Source organism: Meles meles, chromosome 16 (assembly GCF_922984935.1).
Source record: "Meles meles chromosome 16, mMelMel3.1 paternal haplotype, whole genome shotgun sequence".
Classification (NCBI taxonomy): Eukaryota; Metazoa; Chordata; class Mammalia; order Carnivora; family Mustelidae; genus Meles; species Meles meles.
Window position 1 is genome coordinate 18,792,806 of NC_060081.1, and position 20,348 is coordinate 18,813,153.

General features: G+C 43.1%; 1 protein-coding gene across 1 annotated transcript in view; it reads right to left on the bottom strand.

The window, feature by feature from the left end:
* Positions 1-4,037: 4,037 nt before the first annotated feature.
* IL1R2 (interleukin 1 receptor type 2) overlaps positions 4,038-20,348 on the bottom strand; it is a 34,605-nt gene continuing 18,294 nt past the window's right edge. Inside the window, exons 4-9 of the mRNA XM_045981246.1 lie at positions 16,258-16,438; positions 13,489-13,663; positions 11,127-11,189; positions 9,353-9,488; positions 6,259-6,401; positions 4,038-4,210 (exon numbers count right to left, since the gene is read on the bottom strand). Of these exons, the coding sequence (XP_045837202.1) occupies positions 4,071-4,210; positions 6,259-6,401; positions 9,353-9,488; positions 11,127-11,189; positions 13,489-13,663; positions 16,258-16,438 (838 nt within the window). The 3' untranslated portion in view covers positions 4,038-4,070. The remainder of the gene's footprint in view (positions 4,211-6,258; positions 6,402-9,352; positions 9,489-11,126; positions 11,190-13,488; positions 13,664-16,257; positions 16,439-20,348) is intronic.

The window sequence follows — 20,348 nt, forward strand, 5'->3', positions numbered from 1 at the left end:
GGTATTTGATGATGTAGGGCTTGCTTTCCTGCAGGTAGCGCCTCGAAGCATGAGGCTGTCAGATGCTGATCACTGCTCAATCCCCCTGCTTTTGTAGGGGGAGGTGAAAAAAATTCCATTTCAGAAAGTTTGACCAATGGAATGTGCATAAAATACATGAAGACATTAAGAAAACACCTTGTTTCATTTGTGTGTTTGTTTCGTTTGGACTCAGAATTAAGCAGAATTCTTAGTTCAAGACACACACTCTTCATTGGTCCATGAGTGACCTGTGTCTTCATCTGTTTGATAATAAAGAGTAATAATCCACGACTCAACAGGAGATCTAGACCTTGATGTAACTGATGTCTTTCTAACCCATCCCAGGCCTGGTCCCCCACCCATCACCTGTTGTGTGCCCTATCCTGAAACTTGGGTTGCCCATTCCCTTGCTTTCTTAAAACACAGACGATTGTAAACTTTGAAAGCATATAAGTGCTCTTCAAATACAGATACATACATAACCAAATATAGTTAAAATATAGTTTTATCATATGTGTGCCTTAAATATAAATATGTATAAAGACATGTATGCAGAGAGAGAGATTTTAGTTTTAACTGTTTTTCACTTTCACTAAAAAGGATCATGGTATAGGGGCACCTGGGTGGCTTGGTGGGTTAAAGCCTCCGCCTTCGGCTCGGGTCGTGATCCCAGGGTCCTGGGATCGAGCCCCGCGTCGGGCTCTCTGCTCCGCAGGGAGCCTGCTTCCTCCTCTCTCTCTGCCTGCCTCTCTGCCTGGTTGTGATTTCTCTCTGTCAAATAAATAAAATATTTAAAAAAAAAAAAAGGATCATGGTATAGATGTTTCTGGGACTTATTATTTACTTAATAATATATTTCTGAGGCTCGTCCATTTTGCTGTGTGTAGCTATGTTTTATTCCTTTTCATTGCTGTAGAAGATTCCACTGGGTGATTACACTCAGCTTATGGACACATTCTCTTGTCCAGTGTGTATTTGGTTATTTCTATACTATTGGTTTTTTTCCTCTGTATTATGGAAATTTCTAGGCATAGAAAGAGAGAGGATTGTATAAGGAGCCACCATGCACCCATCACTGGTGTTAACAATTGTCAACATACGGCCAGTCAATCGCCGTATTCACCCAAACTCCCCCCCAGTACTGGAACACTCTGACGCAAATCTCAACTATCAGCCATAACTATTTTCTGGAAGTCTGTTAGAAATACAGCAACTCTTCTTTCAAAATGTAACACAATCCCAGTATCACACTTACACCGTGCTATTATCATCAATCTGGTGTCCAGAATTCCCTGGTTGTCTCTGTTCTAAGAGCAAGACCCCCCCAAGGCCCCCCACCCGAGCACTGTGGATGGAGGAAGCACATAGACCACGCAGTCAAGGCGGGGTCTCCACACTGGTTGGCAGCTCTCCTCTGGCTGCAGTCAGCTTCTTCTCCGGGTCGTGGCTGAAGCTACCAGAGCCTGGGGGGGGGGCGGGGGGAGCTCCGGGGAACCCTGGAGGAGGGGTCCCAGGAAGGAAGAGGACGAGAGCTGCATGGCGCCCCAGACGGAGGATCCAGAACGGGCAGAAACACCCAGAGCTGCCCTTTGCTTCCATCTCAAGCCTTGTGTCCACCTCGTTCAAGGTCAAACCTCCAAATTCGAGACCAAGAGTCCTCTACCTGCTCCTTCTCATTTCCTTCTCCTTCCTTCCATGCTTACAAGACAAGCAAGGAAGGAAAGAGAAGAGAACAACAGGGAAACGCAAAAGTAAGGCTCAAAAACTGCCTGTAAACGTCCTTGGTCTAAACCAGCAGTCAGCGAATTTTCCCCAGACAGCGCCAGAGAGCAAACAGTTCCGACTTCGTGTGCACGATCACCCCGCCTTCAAAGAGCAAAAGCAGCCCCAGGCAATCCATAAACAAAATGACCTTGTGCTCACAAAACTTAATTTACAGAAACAAAGGGCAGGCTGCATTTGGCCAGAGGCTGCAGTTTGTCCACCTTTGTGTCTAAACAGTACAACTAGTTTTGCTCCTGTCTATTCCTCCTACGTTTTTGGTGATGATTAAATATAACACTCTGGGATAACTTCTGTTCTTAGCCCCGTTTTCAGATCAGAAGACTGACATATGGCACAGCTAAAGGGGTAGACTGTGAATTGAACCCAAGAAGTCTGTCTTCAAAACCCTTGAGTTTTTCCCTTTTTTCTAGCTGCCAACGAATTTTAATATGGTCTTAACCACATAAATTGCTTACACGATATACAATTTTTCCTTAACGTTACAAATGTTTCAGTCTTGCATTCTTGCTCTTTACAGCTCACAATTGACACATAATTGTTCGTCATGGGGGTAGTAAGTTTCACTGAAACATTTTATACATCTGTATATCTTCTGTTGCTGAATTCGTCTAAGATTAATTCCCAGGAACAGCATTCCCAGGCATCTCTAGGACTTAGTAGTGGTGTTTTGGGGAGGGGGGCACTGGCTTGTGGCATTTGCCAGTTTTTATGGTGTCAGTAACTCCCACGATGGTGGATTTTAAGCTTCCAACACGACATCACTGAGCAGAGCTGGGAAAAGATGCCACACTTGGCCCTTGCAAAGAACAAGCTGCACCCAGCAACCCCTGCCTTGATACAAATTGCCTTTCTACTTCCCAGGACAAAGTTATAAATGGAATTACAGGATGTGGGAGTTATTATCTGGAAATGACCTCGATGTTGCCTTTTTAAAACTGGATAGTGTGTGAGTGCCTGGGTATCTCAGTATTGTTTTCATTTATATCTCTATTACTGAAACGGATCATTTTTCCATGGTCCCTTTATGTGTTTCTTCCACACATTCCCTGTTCATGCTTCCCCCATCCACGAGGGTTAGGATGCCTTTCCTTAAACCCTCTATGCTCTCATTATTAATTCCTTGAGCTCGCCTGACATAATTTCCTTTATGTTCTGCTTTTATTCTTTTGTTATGCAGGAATTGGAACATTATCAATCCTTTTATTCTTTTATTGGTGAACGCAAGAAAATCCATCCTATTTTCACCTATTCCACAAACATGTATTAAATGTTCAATGGCAGGCATGATTTCAGGTATCAGGGATACAGCCATGACCAAAATAACATCTCTGTCCTCATGCCATTCCCATGGGGAAAACTGAAAATAAACAAGTACGCATGTAATGGAAGGTCTGGTGGTGGTTTGTGATCTATAAGGTCACAAAGCAGAGGGAGAAACAGAGAGGTATGGAAAGAGGTACCATTCAGAAGTGTGCCTCTGGGAAGGTCACTTGAACAAAGACTTGAACTCAAGTGAAGGAGTGAGTCATGCTAGTTTTTCTGCAATCTGATTTTTTAAAACTGAATTTACTAAGTTAACTGGGATTTTGGCGGGTGGGGGGGATGAGGATATGATATAAAAGAGGTTCTGATTATTTTTTTCCAACGAGTATGCAGTTATCTCAATACTTTTCCGTCCTCCTCATTTTCAGAAGCTTTGAGATAAAGCTGAGTCTATTTCTCAGTTCACTAAAATGTGCTAGCATGTATTTTTCTCATAGTCTATTTTAACTGCTATTCTTTGGCTCATCCTTTTGGGAAAAATCCACCAATTTTTGCTGATGCTCCTTCTTTAGCATTTCTAAATCCCTCTTTCCAGTCTCAAAATGAAATTCCATCTTCCCAAAGAGGTAACCTAAGTCTTATCTTTGTTATCTGTTAACACCCTCCACGAAGCACAGCCAACATAGATTTTTAATACATTTTCGTTAAATGACGAATGAACTACAAATTTCACTTAGATGTTTTCGACTCCACCTCACTCTTCTAAATAGGTCACAAGGGTCCAAGAGCTACTCTCCCACCCACATGTACACTTGCTCCTGTCAGTTTCAGAATAAACGTCACATTCATACTTCTGTCCTTTACCGTAAACACAGCAGCTCGTTAAACCAACTGAGGAAGAGCAGAATCCTCACAAAGGCCAAGTCACTTCCATAAAAAAGGATAACATTTATCTCTGAATTGTTTTATTGTCTTTATTTTTCTTGAGTGAGATGAAAATCTTAATGGCCAGTCTTTAACGTGGTCAAACCGTATGCTTTTCCAGTTCTGTGTTTACACCGTCTGTGCATCCATATTCCCACCAAAACCAAGCAGACCAGGGAGAGGGGGGCCAGCATGGTCCCCCAGGAGAATGTGGTAGCTGTGGGAAGAACAAAGTCACATCATGGGTGGAGGGAACATTCTCTCACTGCCAAGCAGGACAGTGCAGTGCATGTTTATAAAGAAGAGAGGAGCTGGAGTTCATTTTTCCCTAATAATTGTGCACTGACTCTTCACAAAGCATGCCCCTCACATCAGATCAAGGATATCTGATATCCTGATATCTGATATCTGATATCCGCATCAGATATCCCCAAGGATATCTGAGGACATCTGCAGCATTAGGGAAACAAGCAAGGTAGAACAAATATCAATCAGAGAGCGATCAGAGAAAAGAGCGCAGAGTGGGGCGAGGTGGCGAGGGTCTCTGTTCCACCTGTTGAATAGTGTGCAATAAGAGATTATCTGTTCAGGTCTCAACCAGACAACTGGGACGTGGCCAAGCTCCAGCGTGGCCTCTTCCAATGAGTGAGCATGTCAGGGGGATGATAGAAACTAACAAACACAGAGCGAGAAAACCAACTTGGAATATAGGAGCTTTAGGTGTCAAGAGGATTGCTTGGACCCAGCTATCTTATATTCCACTCCTTGGCATCTCTGCATCACGAAAATGTGGAGAGTACAAATAAAGACGTAACAAGCAAACACAGGAACATGAGTGCTCCTGGACTCACTGATGACGAGGCCAGAGTTCACATTTTAAAGCTACTGTTCATCATCATCTATCTGGGCCTCTGGGAACCAACACAATTTCAGACTGTCTCTCCAGATGATTTTTCCACCTTAACGTCCCACAAGGCTTGGAAGTGTGTCAAGCTTTAATTTGCTGAGCAGCCATCGGACACACCTCTCCATGCTGGGGACAGGCTGTTAGCTGTGCCCTCAGCCATGAGTCACGGCCAACCCCACAAAGGAGGGAGAAGGCTCACATTATGGAAATGTTTAAAGGTTCCCAGCTTCGGGTCCGGACAAACCACAGGTTCCTTTGGGTCACAATCTGAACCCTAGAAGTGGACTCTGCTTTCTGGGGGACGCTTCCTTTCCAAGTCTGGACAACTACTGACTCTTTCATGGAAACAATCTAAAGCATCAGCCTTTGCATAGATGTCCTAGGACAGCAGTCCTCACGAATAGGAAAGGAGCCTGCTACCTTGCCCTCTTTGGCCTTACCCTGGGAGAATTGGGGTAGATCTGGGCTGAGGCCAGGGCTCTGTGTTTTCAGCCAGTGGCCCAAGTGGAGAGTGCTGGTGGTGCTCAGACCACAAGTGGAGAAAAGCGGTATGCGTCATGCTCTGTCCTGACGCTTAACCCAATCCTCAGCTTTTCAATTACAAGTACGTCTGCAGCTGCCTTCCCAGCAAGGGAGAAAGAAAATGGAGCAATTCGTTGGCTTGCAACAGATTGCCCAGAAGGCATAAGGAGACCGCTGCTGGAGACCACTTTGGCTTCTGCCTCGTCCCCTCGGACTGTCAGCGGTCTCAGCAGTACCTGTGTTCCCCTTCCCCACTTAGACGCTGGGAGGAAATCAGTTAGGTCCAAATAAGAGCACGGGTTTCTCTTTTCTTCTTACTGTAAGTGGGCACTGGATTGATCTGACTACAGTCTCCAGGGAACCAATGTCCTTAACCTGAAAGCTGCTCTGAGCCCTGGGGATCTCCCAGCCCCCAGCTCTCGGAGAAGGGAGTTCCTCAATTTCGGGATAAAGACCGTCGCACCCTCCTCCAGGTGTCACCAGAAACCAGCTAGTCCTGCTGATCCAGGGGCAGAACCACAGGACATGGGGTTTTGTGTGTGTGTGTGTGTGTGTGTGTGCGTGTGTGTGTGTGTGTGTGTGTGTTTAAGTTTATCACAGAACCACCTTATCTTTTTTCCAGAAGTCAGCTCGCTATTTAAACTTTTCCTTGAACATAATCTCCCAAAGCCAGCTTCCACCAGACAAAAAATAAATCATAAAAACTGAGAGATCCGCTCCACCAACAGGCTGGTGGAGCTTCCTAAGCAATCAGCTGGAGAACTAGCAGTTTTGTCTAGCGACCACAGACCCCTGCCCATGCTGATTTCCCCTCAAACGTTCCCCCAAATACATACCTTCTTTGACTGTGGTGCGCAGTGTCTGAAAACTCAGTCTGTTTTGGACAAGGCATTTAAAATCCGTGTTCAAATCCTCTCTTATGACTGGATCAAAAATCAGGGGCACCTCAATGTAGTTCTCATTATTCTCCGAGTATTCCCTGAGTGAGAAAACATCTACTTAAAGGTGCTGTAGCCAACACAAGCCCATCTTTACAACAGAGATGTTCAAACATTCTCAACGAGAAGGACCCGCTGTGCTTAAATTGGTCTCAGGATTCATAAAGACAGGAGCACCTGCCTTGATTTTGGTTCCCTATTTGGGAGAATTTCTAAACCTGTGTCTGAAGGTGGGAGTGACACTGAAGATGTTGGTCCTTGTAACAGGACACTCGTCACAAGAAGAACTTAACAGGAGCCAGTTTCATTTGGATGATGGGAAAATTCTTTTTTTTTTTTCTTTTTAATTTATTTATCTTTTTCAGTGTAACAGCATTCATTGTTTTTGCACAACACCCAGTGCTCCATGCAAAACGTGCCCTCCCTATTACCCACCACCTGTTCCCCCAACCTCCCACCCCTGACCCTTCAAAATCCTCAGGTTGTTTTTCAGAGTCCATAGTCTCTTATGGTTCGCCTCCCCGGGACAAACAGCTATTGGACCATGAGGGGAGAATTTGAGAGATAAGTGACACCGTAAGACGAAACAACATTAGAATAATTGGGATTCCAGAAGAAGAAGAAAGAGAGAGGGGAGCAGAAGGTCTATTGGAGAGAATTTCCCTAATATGGCAATATGGAACAAGCATCAAAATCCAGGAGATGCAGAGAACCCCTCAAAGTCAACAAGAATAGGTCCACACCCCATCACCTAATAGTAAAATTGACAAGTCTTAGTGACAAAGAGAAAATCCTAAAAGCAGCCCGGGAAAAGAAGTCTGTAACATACAATGGTAAAAATATTAGATTGGCAGCAGACTTATCCACAGAGACCTGGCAGGCCAGGAAGAGCTGGCATGATATATTCAGAGCACTAAACGAGAAAAACATGCAGCCAAGAATACTCTATCCAGCTAGGCTATCATTGAAAGTAGAAGGAGAGATCAAAAGCTTCCAGGACAAACAAAAACTAAAAGAATTTGCAAACACCAAACCAGCTCTCCAGGAAATATTGAAAGGGGTCCTCTAAGCAAAGAGAGAGCCTAAAAGTAGTAGATCAGAAAGGTACAGAGACAATATACAGTAACAGTCACCTTACAGGCTACTAATGGCACTAAATTCATATCTCTCAATAGTTACCCTGAATGTTAATGGGCTAAATGCCCCAATCAAAAGACACAGGGTATCAGAATGGATTAAAAAACCAAAACCCATCAATATGTTGCCTACAAGAAACTCATTTTAGACGCGAAGACACCTCCAGATTTAAAGTGAGGGGGTGGAAAACAATTTACCATGCTAATGGGCATCAGAAGAAAGCTGGGGTGGCAATCCTTATATCAGATCAATTAGATTTTAAGCCAAAGACTATAATAAGAGATGAGGAAGGACACTATATCCTACTCAAAGGGTCTGTCCAACAAGAAGATCTAACAATTTTAAATATCTATGCCCCTAACGTGGGAGCAGCCAACTATATAAACCAATTAATAACAAAATCAAAGAAACACATCAATAATAATACAATAATAGTAGGGGAAAATTCATTTTTAAGGCCATTGACGAACAAAGAGGCGGTAGTGGGAAGAGAAATGTCTGCCTTGGAGAAACTTGACTGTAAGGCCAAAAAATCATTTGCATACTGAAGAGGAGGGATTTTCCAGGAATCCTGGCCTCCACTGTGTTTCTTCCTCTCATCTCCATTGCCTGCTGTAATTCCAGGAACTCAAACTCAGAGCAGAGGGCCACAGACAGGCCCCGCCAGGGAATGGTTCTAGTCGGCATCACTGCCATTTGTAATGTGATCATAATCCAAGATGCTTCACTGCTACCTAAGACCATGAATAAAAATATCACTGATGTGGATCTGCTAGGCCTCTTTTTTTTTTTTTTTTAATCCTTGGGAAAAAAAGGCTCCTTTAAGCAAGCGGATAGTATGAGTAAGCTAACATGGGGCATGTGAGTGATGCCAAGCTTTTCCCAACAGGGGCTTTGCAAGCAAGCAGTTATGCTAACCACATATAATTTTGATCCACCACACTGCATCTAGAAAGACCTTTTTTGATAGGTCAAGTGGAAGCTGAGCCTAATTCATCATCTTGGAACTTGAATTTTAAAATTCCTTGATAATTTGGAACATCGAACCGTCTCCCTTCCTCAAACACAGGTTTACAGGGTCTGACTGTCCTACTTTGGGGGTGAGAAAACATTTTCCAAAGATGAATGCTTATTAGAACAGAATTCTTCCTTTCTTTTAACATTAACCTTCCTTGGCACCCATGGCCACCCTCAGATACTGTGGCTAACTCTCAGACTCTTTTGAAGGGTTTGTGAAAACGGGTTTGTGAAAACATTTGACACTCGGGTTGCAGGGTGCAGCATGGAAATGTATGAACTCCAAAGTATTTTTTTGGAAAACCGTAAAAACCAAGAAACAAATGTTTAATGAAAGAGCTAAAAAAATGCAACATCAATGCCAAGCAGTCGACCACAGCCCAGCTCCTGTAAGAAGTTTGATTCTCAAGAACAACTGGTGATACTTAGAAAAATTCAATTTTTAAAATTCTAAATATCTGCAGTGCCTGGGTGGCTCAGTTAGTTAAGTGTCCAACTCCTGATTTCAGCTCGGGTTATGATCTCAGGGTCGTGGGATCGAGCCCTGTGTTGGGCTCTGCACTCAGCCTACAGCCTGCTGGAGATTCTCTCTCCCTCTTTCTCCACCTCTCTTACAGTTCATGCTCTCTCTCTCTAAAATGAGTAAGTAAACCTCTAAAAAAAATAAAATTCTAAAAATCCAACAGTTTACAATCAAAAAGATTATTTAACAGAGTTGTGTGTCCTGGTCTGGTCTGTGCAACATTGTCTGGTGCGACATTGTCTCTAGAAGGAAGAGCAAAGCCCTCGGAAGTCCCATAAGATGCTTCTCAGCTGACAACGACCTTCACCCACTTACTGGCGCTGCCCTTCAGCCACACGGCCTCCCTGGTAGGCATTCTCTATTCTGGTATTGTTGGCCATCCACCAGAGCATGGTGGTCGACTGTGTCCCGGCTCCCAGAAACACCTTACACGGGATTCTCAGTCTTGAACCTGCGCACAGCAAGACACCATGTCAGAGCCCCACCAGAGAACAGGGGTCACGCCAGCCCCCATGCCTACCAGCAAATCTGAGGGGCGGACCCTGCCCCACCTTCTCAAATACCCCTCACCAGCCAATTCTTTCCTTAGAAGGAAACTCAGTTCCCTCAAATGATTCCGTTCACATAGAACACAAGTATCTATCAAGTGCCTCCAGTTCCCTCAACTGGTCTTCGTGAGAGATGAAAACCCTGAGGGCACATGGCTTCCCCAAGGCCACTCAGCTCCTACAGGGCCTTCTGAATTCATGGTTGCCTTCTCCCACACTTTCTTCTAGGTACCTCAAAAAGTCAGATGAATGTCTCAATTCGTTCTCTCTGCCCATTGCTGTTCTCAGCCCTCATGTTTCTCCCAGGAACCCCCATGGGTGATATGCCTCCCCCTGGTGGGTCTTTTAATGTACGGCCCCACTTCAGGCTCTTCTCCCTCCTTCGCCGCCTCTTATAACCTTAAGATTTCTTGTCCAAAAGCAACCCATTAAACCTGGCCTCACCTAATTCTGCCATGCACGTGAGTGCATTCAAAGCAACAGGGTGGGGAACTCAGCTCCCCTTGGCTGGGGAATCTAGGAGTCAGGGTGCTGGAATCCCAGTCAGCACCAACCCGTGTGTCCACTTCCCCAGGTTTCCACGTGGTTATTCCAAGGGCCGAGGCCGCCTGTGTTGGCAGCAATCCCAGCATCTGCACCAAAGTCCCCCTTCTCTAGGACCACCAACTAAAATTTAAAATATAAGCCCAATACCAAACAGAAGAGAGACCTGGATGGATGGATGGATGGATGGATGGATGGATGGATGGATGGATCGATGGATGGGGAGGGAGGAAGGGAGGGAGACTAAGGCCTACAAAACCATTATAGGGAAACAAATACCAAAATGGTACAGGCTTCCTGGATACATAGGCCTGTTGGAAGCCCAGCCTGACATGAGTGTGGCTTTTGACCTTCAATGAGCCCAGAGTGACGCCCTGAGCAGCTTTTCTTTCTACGGAAGGACCCCTATGGGGTCGGCGTTGGCACTGACTGGCGCCCCGTGAGACACAGTGACAGTCAACAGGGACAGCCGGGACACTGGCCAGGACAGCCTGAGTCACAACCACAATGGGGTGAAAACTGGAAAACCCTGTCAGTCACTCTCATCATCCACCTTGACCAGCTGAGCAGCTCTTTTGACCACAAGAGACGGTCTCTGTGGGGCCAGCAGCGACAGGGTCAGCCTCACGTTACAAACGGACTCTAGGGAAGTGCTGCACGTCAGCCAAATTTTGGAGAGACTTATTTAAAACACACTGCAAGTGCTTGCCCCAGGAGGGGATCCTGCTGTTAATCCTCTCATACAGTTGACAACTGCCACCAGAACGTTGGGATTTTCACATTTAGATTTTTGCTGGTCGGGTGTTCCTGTGACAAAGTATACCTATTTTCATGCAGTGCCATTTCTAACATCTGACAGAAGGAAAGATGTCATTTCTGCCTCTCACGCCAGGGCTCCAGGGTCCCACCCAGGCACACTGCAAACCAAAGGGGCAGGGGACCTCAGGCTTTGGGACTGAAAGCACCCCCGTGGGAGACACAGTCCTCATAGGCCTTACCCAGTGAAGCTAATATGGTCTGGTGGGGGGAGATAATCACAGGAATCGTCTCCTCTTCTTTTTCTGAGAAAGATATGAGGAAAAGAGCTTCGATTAGGGAAACCATAATTTCAAGCTGAGATTCGAGTTCCATTGTTTAGCTAATTAACAAAGTTATCCCCTACAGTGTGACCAGCCATTGTAAGATTCGACCTTTGTCTGGCAAAGGAAGCAGGCTCTCCACAGAATTGAGCATCTTTGGCCAATGCCTTTCCCAGAAGAGATGTTACTGGAAGAGGCCACAATTAAAGACACATTCCACTAACAGATGTTCTTTGCTTTGTGATAAATAATTAACCATTCCCCTCCCCGGCTTCCTGAATGAATTCTAAATAGTAATCTTCACAATGCCCACAAGATAGGCCTTACCCCAACGTCTATTTGCCCTAAAATCTCCCCCCTCCTCTCCATTCGTGCCTCCCCACATGCCTGCCTCAGAATACGGTAGAGTCACTACAAAACCGTAAACAGAGACACAGGAATTTGGGAACCACCTGATTCTACTGCTAATCCCACACTGATGATAAGGATCATAACCCAGCACTGGCTACTATGTCTTGTTAATAGAGGACATTTAAACTCCTTTGGGAGGCAGACAGAGGGGGACCTCTGAATAGACACGCAGTTCCCCAAGAGGTATGTCTCCCAACTTGAAGAAAGTAGGCACCTGACTTGGAGTGAAAGGCATGGCTGGGGCTGGGTAAAGGGCTGCCCATCTCTGTAACTGCTCACTCTACCCTTGTATCTTCCCTGCAGAGCATTTTGAAATCCTAACATGAGTAAACACTAGGCAGCCTCACAGCGTGAGGAGCACATGGCTTCTGGGCCAAGATCAGGAGCCTCCCCGCAGTCGTGCCTCCCCCCCCCCCCCCCAAAACACACGTAGTCACATGCTTGCTGCACAGAGGCTGGGACAACAGAGAGGCAAGGAAAAAAAAAAAGTGGGGGGTGGGTAGTTAAATACCTCTGTGCTTCTCAAACCTAAGGGTCTGCTGGGCTTCCCCCCACCCCATCATGCCCCGCTTTCTAACCTAGTAGGTCTGGGATGGAGACCGAGATTCTGTAAGTCTAGTGAGGCCCCAAGTGCTAAAACACCCTTTGAGAAGCCCTGAGAAATAGTGTGCTCACAACTTGGGGTAATATGTGGGCTGGCCGCCCCCTAGTGTTCTTGTGGAGTATCACATGAACAGGATAATTCTGAGACCTTTGAAAGTTACCGGAAGACTCTGTGATTTCCCCCTCCAGGGAACAAGTTGTTGATAGGAATGAATCCTCACAGGACGATGTAATCTAGAGATTTCAGTTCATGGGAGATATCCCATGGAGTTTTCCCTGTGGTAAAACTGAATATCTAGATTTTCTCTGGATGGGGCAAAAAGTTAAACTTCTCCCTTCATAGACCAATTATTTAACTTTAATATATTTCCAAATATATACAAATATATATACATGTATATATATACACATATATATGTATATACATATATATAACCTTAATATATTTCCAAATATAAATACATATGTATATACATATATATATATAACCTTAATATATTTCCAAATATATACAAATATATATATGTATATATTTGTGTATAGATGTATATAGATGTATAGATACAAATATATACATCTGAAATGTCCTAAAAGACTCCCAATCGTGTATTCAGAATATAAAATAAATAAAAGCAGCATACTGTCTAGGGCAGAGTCCAAGACTCAAGCCCTTTTATGTTCCTTGTACCAAGCTTGACGTCCAGCATGTAGGCAGTAAATGTTAAACAATTTTAAATGCTCATCAACACTGTTCACAACATTCTTTGCAAGTAGAATTCATTTAAAGCAACGAGAGCACTCACTATCTGAAACTCTGGTTTCAAGGGTCATGTGCCTTGGGGAAGCCCAAGAAAGGGGAATTTCCACTGGATATGCCAGTGCAAAGCCCTCTAACTAAAAAATCCAAGAAAATCTTTATATCCTAGAATTACAAATAAAGTTCTGGCAACCATGTTCTGATGGCTGTCTCTGGTCGCGCAAGCCTTCCAAAGGGACCTTCCCAGGGAATCGTTGCATGGCCCCCTCTGCTGGTGTGTTTTAGCCACACCTGGAACCCTACCAACCAATTTTCCTCATAAAAAAACCCTGCTCTCTATCTTTCAAAGCTCCACACACGTGTCTTATGAGCCTGATGCTTTAGGCGAGTTGATAGGTATGTTTTCCTTTCACATTGAGGACATTCAAGGAATTCCACATGAACCCTCAATAGTTCTTTGCATGCTTGTTATTGACAGGGTGGGGAGGTCCCTCAGTGGCAAATACTCACTGTTGACACGGAGTTCAATATTCCTAGTCACATTGTACAGCATGCCTTCGTGGGTGAACATTATGGCACAGCTGTAATAGCCCGCATCCTCCACAGACACGTTATAGATGAGTAAGCGAGAGGTTCCCTTCACACTTAGAAACTTCTCGTTGTCTTGATCCAGGACAACAGAATCCTTAAGGGAAAATACTTTTCAGAGTTATGCTATATACTAATTTGTATTTCAAAAGCTATATATGAGTAGCACTCATCTTATCAATCAATGTTGACTATCCAACCCAAGAACTGCCCCGGTATTTACTTGGCGAATGTACTTTGGACATACCACCAACCGTACTTTTTAACAGAGGGAATTTGTTAACAGATAAAACGAAATTGTGGGATGTGTTTAACCACAATGTTTATTGCACATTCGTGTGAGCACAAAGGGAAAAAAAGAAACTATCTCTTATTTGATAAAGTAGGTCATTACCACCTTGGGAAACACGGAGGGAAGAGTAGTAGTATGTCGCCAGGGTGACTGTAACATTCAGGAGAAATATCCAGGGTGAAAGTAATACTCAGGAAAAATAAAGAAATGATGTTAGAGTGATGACTTTAAAAATCATTTCAATTTTACAGGTCAGTAAAGATGGAGAAAAATTTGTAAGGAAAAACTAAGTGTGAGGAATGAGGGCACATTTTCCATATGGACAAAAAGGTCCTGAGGATTCTGCACTACAGAACCCTCGAGATCAAGGCCTCCAATAACAGAAAACGTTGAATGGGATTTGAGAAAACATCCCAACGAGCACAAAGTGTTCTCAGGAACCTATCTTTCAAAACCATGATGACTGAAAGCTTGCGACAGTCCAACATAACCTTGAGTCATCTCAGAATCTTGCTCTGAATGGGAGCACACACATAACTGGAATAGTTCGTCAGCTCGTGGTTCATCAAGTGCTATTCTACAACAGGTTTAATTAAAAAGAGAGATCTTATTGTTCCTAACATGAGTCCCCAGAGCTGAAAAAAGCCAAATGGGGCTCAGTCCCCCGATTCTTCCAAGGCCACCAAACCCCCACGGCTCCCCTGCATGGCAGTGGTGTGTGGAGCCTGGCCTCCCATGCTGGAGTGCTGGCTTCACCATCTACCAGCTGTGTGACCTTGGGCAGGTGCCCTTACATTTCTGTCTCTTGTTTCCTAATCTGTAAAATGGAGATATGAGCAATACCCACTTTGTTAGGTTATATGCCAGGGAAACTAGAACAGAATTATACATAGTACCTGTTCAGTAATGATTAGCATTGGTATCCTGTATGTATCTTGTAGCTATAATACCAGTCAACTGGTTGAGCTTTTCTTTTTTTTTTTTTTTAAGATTTTATTTATTTATTTGACAGAGATCACAAGTAGGGAGAGAGGCAGGCAGAGAGAGAGAGAGAGGAGGAAGCAGGCTCCCTGCCAAGCAGAGAGGCCGATGCAGGACTCGATCCCAGGACCCTGAGATCATGACCTGAGCTGAAGGCAGCGGCTTAAACCACTGAGCCACCCAGGCACCCCTGGTTGAGCTTTTCTTGATTTAAAGGTTAATTTCTATCAAATATTAAGCAAGTAACTGTAGTTTTCAGTATCAGTTTATGGTCTATCTATATCAGGGGTCGGCAAATTTTTCCTGTAAAGGACCAGACAGTAAATATTTCAGGCCTACAGTCCATATGCCCTCTGTCCTCTGCTAAATTTGAAGAGCTACTCAACTTGGCCCTTGCAGTATGAGACCACAAACAGCGTGGCCACCTCCCAGTAAAACTGTATTTATGGACACTGAAATTTGAATTTTATATCTTTTTCACATATCATGAAATACTGGTCTTCTTTTAATTTTTTTTTAAGATTTTCTTTATTTATTTGAAACAGAGAAAGAGAGCACAGTAGGGCAAGTGGCAGGCAGAGGGAGAAAGAAAAGCAGGCTTTCCGCTGAGCAGGGAACCTGAAGTAGGGTTTGATCCCAGGACCCTATGGGGCTCAATACCAGGACCTGGGATAATGACCTAAGCCTAAGGCAGACACTTAACTAACTGAGCCACCGAGGCACTCCTAATTTTTTTTTAAACATTTCTTTCTTTATCTTAGGGAGAAGGTGAGGGAGAGAGAGAGCAAGCGTGTGCTGGGGTGGGGAAGGACAGAGGGAGAGAACCTTCAAGCAGACTCCCTGCTGTGCATGGAGCCCAATATGGACCTCAAACTCATGACCCATGAGATCATAACCTGAGCCAAAGCCAAGAGTCGGATGCTCAACCGACTGAGCCACCCAGGTGCTCCTCTTTTAATTTTTTTTTTTAACCATTTATAAAAGTGAAAACTATCCTGAGCTGTTGGGCAGGTGGCAGGTCAATTTGGCCACTGATGATAGCTATAGTTTGCCCATACCTACTGGTCTACACAAGTGCTCTATGATAGTATTTATTCAACCAGTCAAGAAAACAAATATTTCTCTTTCTTTCTACATTCCTATAGACAAATGTCAGTATAAAAAGCTATTTTCTGGAGTAAGCTGTCACTTACTCCATTCATTTTGTATTCTGGCTTCTCAGAGTTCTACTCTGAGGACCCTTACCCGAGCCATACACAGATGAACAGAACATATTAGTCATCCTCCTTTTAAAAAATAACTAGTTGAAAAAACAGAAATATAAAAGTGAGTGTGTTGCCTTCAGAATGGGCATTTTATATCTTTCCTGTGTCTAGTAAAACACATTTTAATTAAAGCAGCAATTTTTAAAGACGTACCTTATACCAGTGAATCTTCATGTCCATTTTGTTATGGGTGAATTCACTCAGCTCAGGGCAAACTAAGGACCCAGAGCTTGACAAAGTTAGAATTTGCGGGTACGATATGAAAGGCAGGGAAGCTTCTGTCTTCTCGAAAACCTTGAGCTCAATGGACATTTCATCACAGTAAGAAGCATTTCTGAAGTCAAGGGGGAAAAAGCATAATAAATGACAAGGCAAAATAACAGCAATGCTAAATGAAATTGACAATAATTTTCCCAAACCCATTAAATTCTGGGAATCATCTATCAACTGATATCAAATTTCAGAAAACTGTGGAGAACTCTGGGTAAGATCTCTAAAATATTTTTTACAATACTGCATGGGGGAAATGAACTTGGCAAGTTTCTTTTTTAATTTGGGGTGTTTTTTTTTATTTTTGGTTTACCTAACTAACCTCAATATCATAATTCTATCAAGACCATAGAACTGGGGAAAGGGCAGAGGCAAAACATTGATAGAAACATGGGGAAAAAAACAGAAAAACATAAAAATACAGTCATCTCAGCTAAGTAAGTTCCTGGCTCCATAACCAACAGAGACCATGAGAACGTGTGCTGCATAAGGAGGGGAAGTTGGGGAGAAGCCTGCACAGCAAAAGGTCAAACAGTCTATATCTAAAGAAGGAAGAAAATGTGAAAAATGTCTGTGAGAGAAGTAAGTAATAAAAGCTTGGTACCTGAAAGTAAAAAGAATTAACTCAAATGGATAAAGCTAATATCTAATATTATATTTCATGTCTGCTTTAAAAAAGGGAAAAGATGAACAAACGTCTTTGGCACAAAGAAATGCAGAAAGCTATCACCTTGAAAAATACATAATCTCGCTGTAAGTCAAAGAAACACCAGGAGGACAAAAGACCAGCGCACACCTGAAAATAGTCATGGAAGCAGCTGGGAGAGGTGTGTGCCAGGCCCTGTACTCGGTGCTCTCCGTAAGTTATTTCATTTATTGTCCAACCCTACAAGGTAGGAATTATTAGTATATCATTTTTAGATGAGGAAAATTGGGTATACAGAAATGAAGTTACTTCCTAAGACTGCAGAGCTACTTAGAGGTCAAACCAAGGTTAGAAGCCCAGCAGGCTCTAGGAAAACCCGTAAATTGGGGCAATATCTCCAGAAACCAAACTTACTACACATACCAAGAGTTCCAAACCTGTTCACATTATTGATCTGGTGATTACACGTGAGCCAGACAGACAGTCCATGAAAATAACTCAAAAAAGACTGGTGGGTGGGGAGTAACTTGGTCACCACCCACATACTCCATGTGGTGTGGCCTCCCCACAGCAAAGGGATGGTGGTCATTAATGCTGTTCATCGAGTATGTCCAGTTCCCCCACCCTGAGCAAACAGTGGAATTACACATCATGGCCCCACCGTGGGTGATAAATAAGGCTTTGTGGTTTTAAGCCACTCATATTTGGGGGCTGTTTGATTTAGCAGCAGCATCTACCCACCCTGGTTGACAGAAAGGCCAAGTGGGTTCTAGATCAGAAGTGTACAAAAATCACAGAATAGGGCTGTGTTAATACCTGCCAAAGGGTATTAGGGTACTGCTGGTGATTCTTACTCCACTGAAACCCCAATCTTAGAGCTGGAATAGAGTTCTAGAGATCAACCAGGGAAACTCTCTCACATGCTAAGAAACCTTGACCCTGGGATTTCGTCTGCCCCTCTCAATCTCAGAGCTCTCTCTTTCTACAAATGTAGAAAATAAAGGGGTGCCTAGGTAGCTCAGTTGGTTGAACATCTGACTCTTGATTTTGGCTCAGGTCATGATCACAGGGTCATGAGATCGGGCCCCACATCAGGCTCTGAGCTCAGCAGCGTGTCTGCTCAAGATTCTCTCTCTTTCCCTCTCCCTCCACCTGCCCCCTCAAAATAAATAAATAAATAATTTTTTTTTAAGAATAGAAAATAAAATAAGGGTATTAGGTACAATTTTTTAAATCAAGTAGAAAAACAAATTTTAAGACACACATGACTTAGTTCACATCTCCCTGGTTTTTGCATATTATCCCTTCAGTAGTCAGTAAGTATTGCCTTTGGGAAAGAAAAGGCATTTCCATATATATAGATGGTCCATCTTCTATGGTGGTCCACATAACTAGATGCTTCGCATGCTGTGATTTCACAGGACTCCCGACAAACTCTCCCCATTCCAGAGGAGAAAACTGAGATCCATAAATGCCAACTAATAAGGCCAAGGTCCTACTGGCTAGAAAATGAGAGGGCTAGGGTTCACACTCATACCATTTATGTCCAAATTCCATTCTTTGCCTACCACACTATTAAATTTTCTTAGTAGCACTCCTTAGGAACACATTAGAATTTTCTTCTCTAAAAGGTAGGAAAAACCATGCATTTATAGCTATTGTAAAATCAGATATCCACATTGCCCTGAAAGGGAAATAAAGAGACTGCCTAACTGTTTCCTAGGCAGGGTCCACTGACAGGACTGAGCACACCACCCCATAACCCCACACACATACACACCATCTAAGACTGGGGCTGATATTGTCTGAAATTCTCCCATTCACCTGTCATTCACCAGCACTAACGGCACCTACAACTCTGTCCTGCAAGAAGGAGCAAGCTTTGCCAAGACCACTGGAGGGGAAATGGACAGTCTTTTCAATAAAAGGTATTAGGAAAACTGGATAGCCACTTGCAAAAGAATGAAGTCAGACCATTACCTCATGCCAGTATAAATTTGAATTCAAAATGGGTCAAAGACCTAAACATAACTGCTAAAGCTATAAAAATTCTTAGGTGAAAACACAGGGCAAAAGCTTTTCATTAGATACAGCAATGACTTCTTGGATAGGACATCAGAAGCACAGGCCACTAAAGAAAAAAATAGGTAAATTGAACTTTATCAAAATTTAAAAAAATCTTTGTGCATCAAAGGACATTATCAAAAGAGTAAAAAGGCAACTCATGGCATGGGGGAAAAATCATTGTAAATCATATATCTGGGAAGGGATTGATAGCCAGAGTATAGAAAGAATTCCTACAATTCAAAAACAAATAACCCGATTAAGGAATGGATAAAGATGTGATACACACACATATATACACACACACACTGGAATATGATTCAGCCATAAAAAAAGAATGATATCTTTCCATTTGCAATGACTTGGATGGATTTAGATGGAGTAACACTAAGTGAAATAAATCAGTCAGAGAAAGACAAAGACTATATGATTTCATTCACAGGTGAAATTTAAGAAAATTTTGTGTTCATCACAAAAACAGATGAACAAAATAAAAAAGAGACAAACAAGCAAAAAGATTCTTAAATACCGAGAACAAACTGGTGGCTGCCAGAGAGGAGATGGGTGGTGGGATGGGAGAAATAGATGAAGGCGATTAAGAGTATACTTAGCAATGAGCACTGAGAAATGTATAGAATTGTTGAATCACTATACTCTGTACCTGAAACTAACATAACATGGCATGTTAATTATATTTCAATTTTTAAAAGAAATTTAAAATAATGAGACAACAAAAATTTTAAAGTTAAAAATGGGCAAAGGACTTGAATAGACATTCGGCCAATAAAAGACACAGAAAGATGCTCAGCACTACTAATTATTAGGGAAATGCAAATCAAAACCATAATAATACATCACTTCATCCCCAGTAGGATGGCTATTATCCTTCTCCAAGAAAAACTCAGAAAACAGTAAGTGTTGGTGAAGATGTGAAGAAACTGGAACCCGTGTACACTGCTGGTGGGAAGGTAAAATGGAGCAGCCACGTGGCAAACGATATAATGGTTCCTCAAAAAATTAAACAGAATGACCATTGATCCACCAATTCTCTCCTGGGTTTGTACCCAAAAGCAGTAACAGCAGGGACTCAAAGAGATCTTTGCACACCTATGATCAGATCAACATTACTCCCAATAGCCAAAGGCAGGTAGACTGTCTCCTGACAGATAAATGGGTAACCAAAAGATGGTGTATTTATGCAATGGAATATCATTCAGTCTTAAGAAGGAAGGAAATTCGGATACACACTGCAGTGTGCATGACC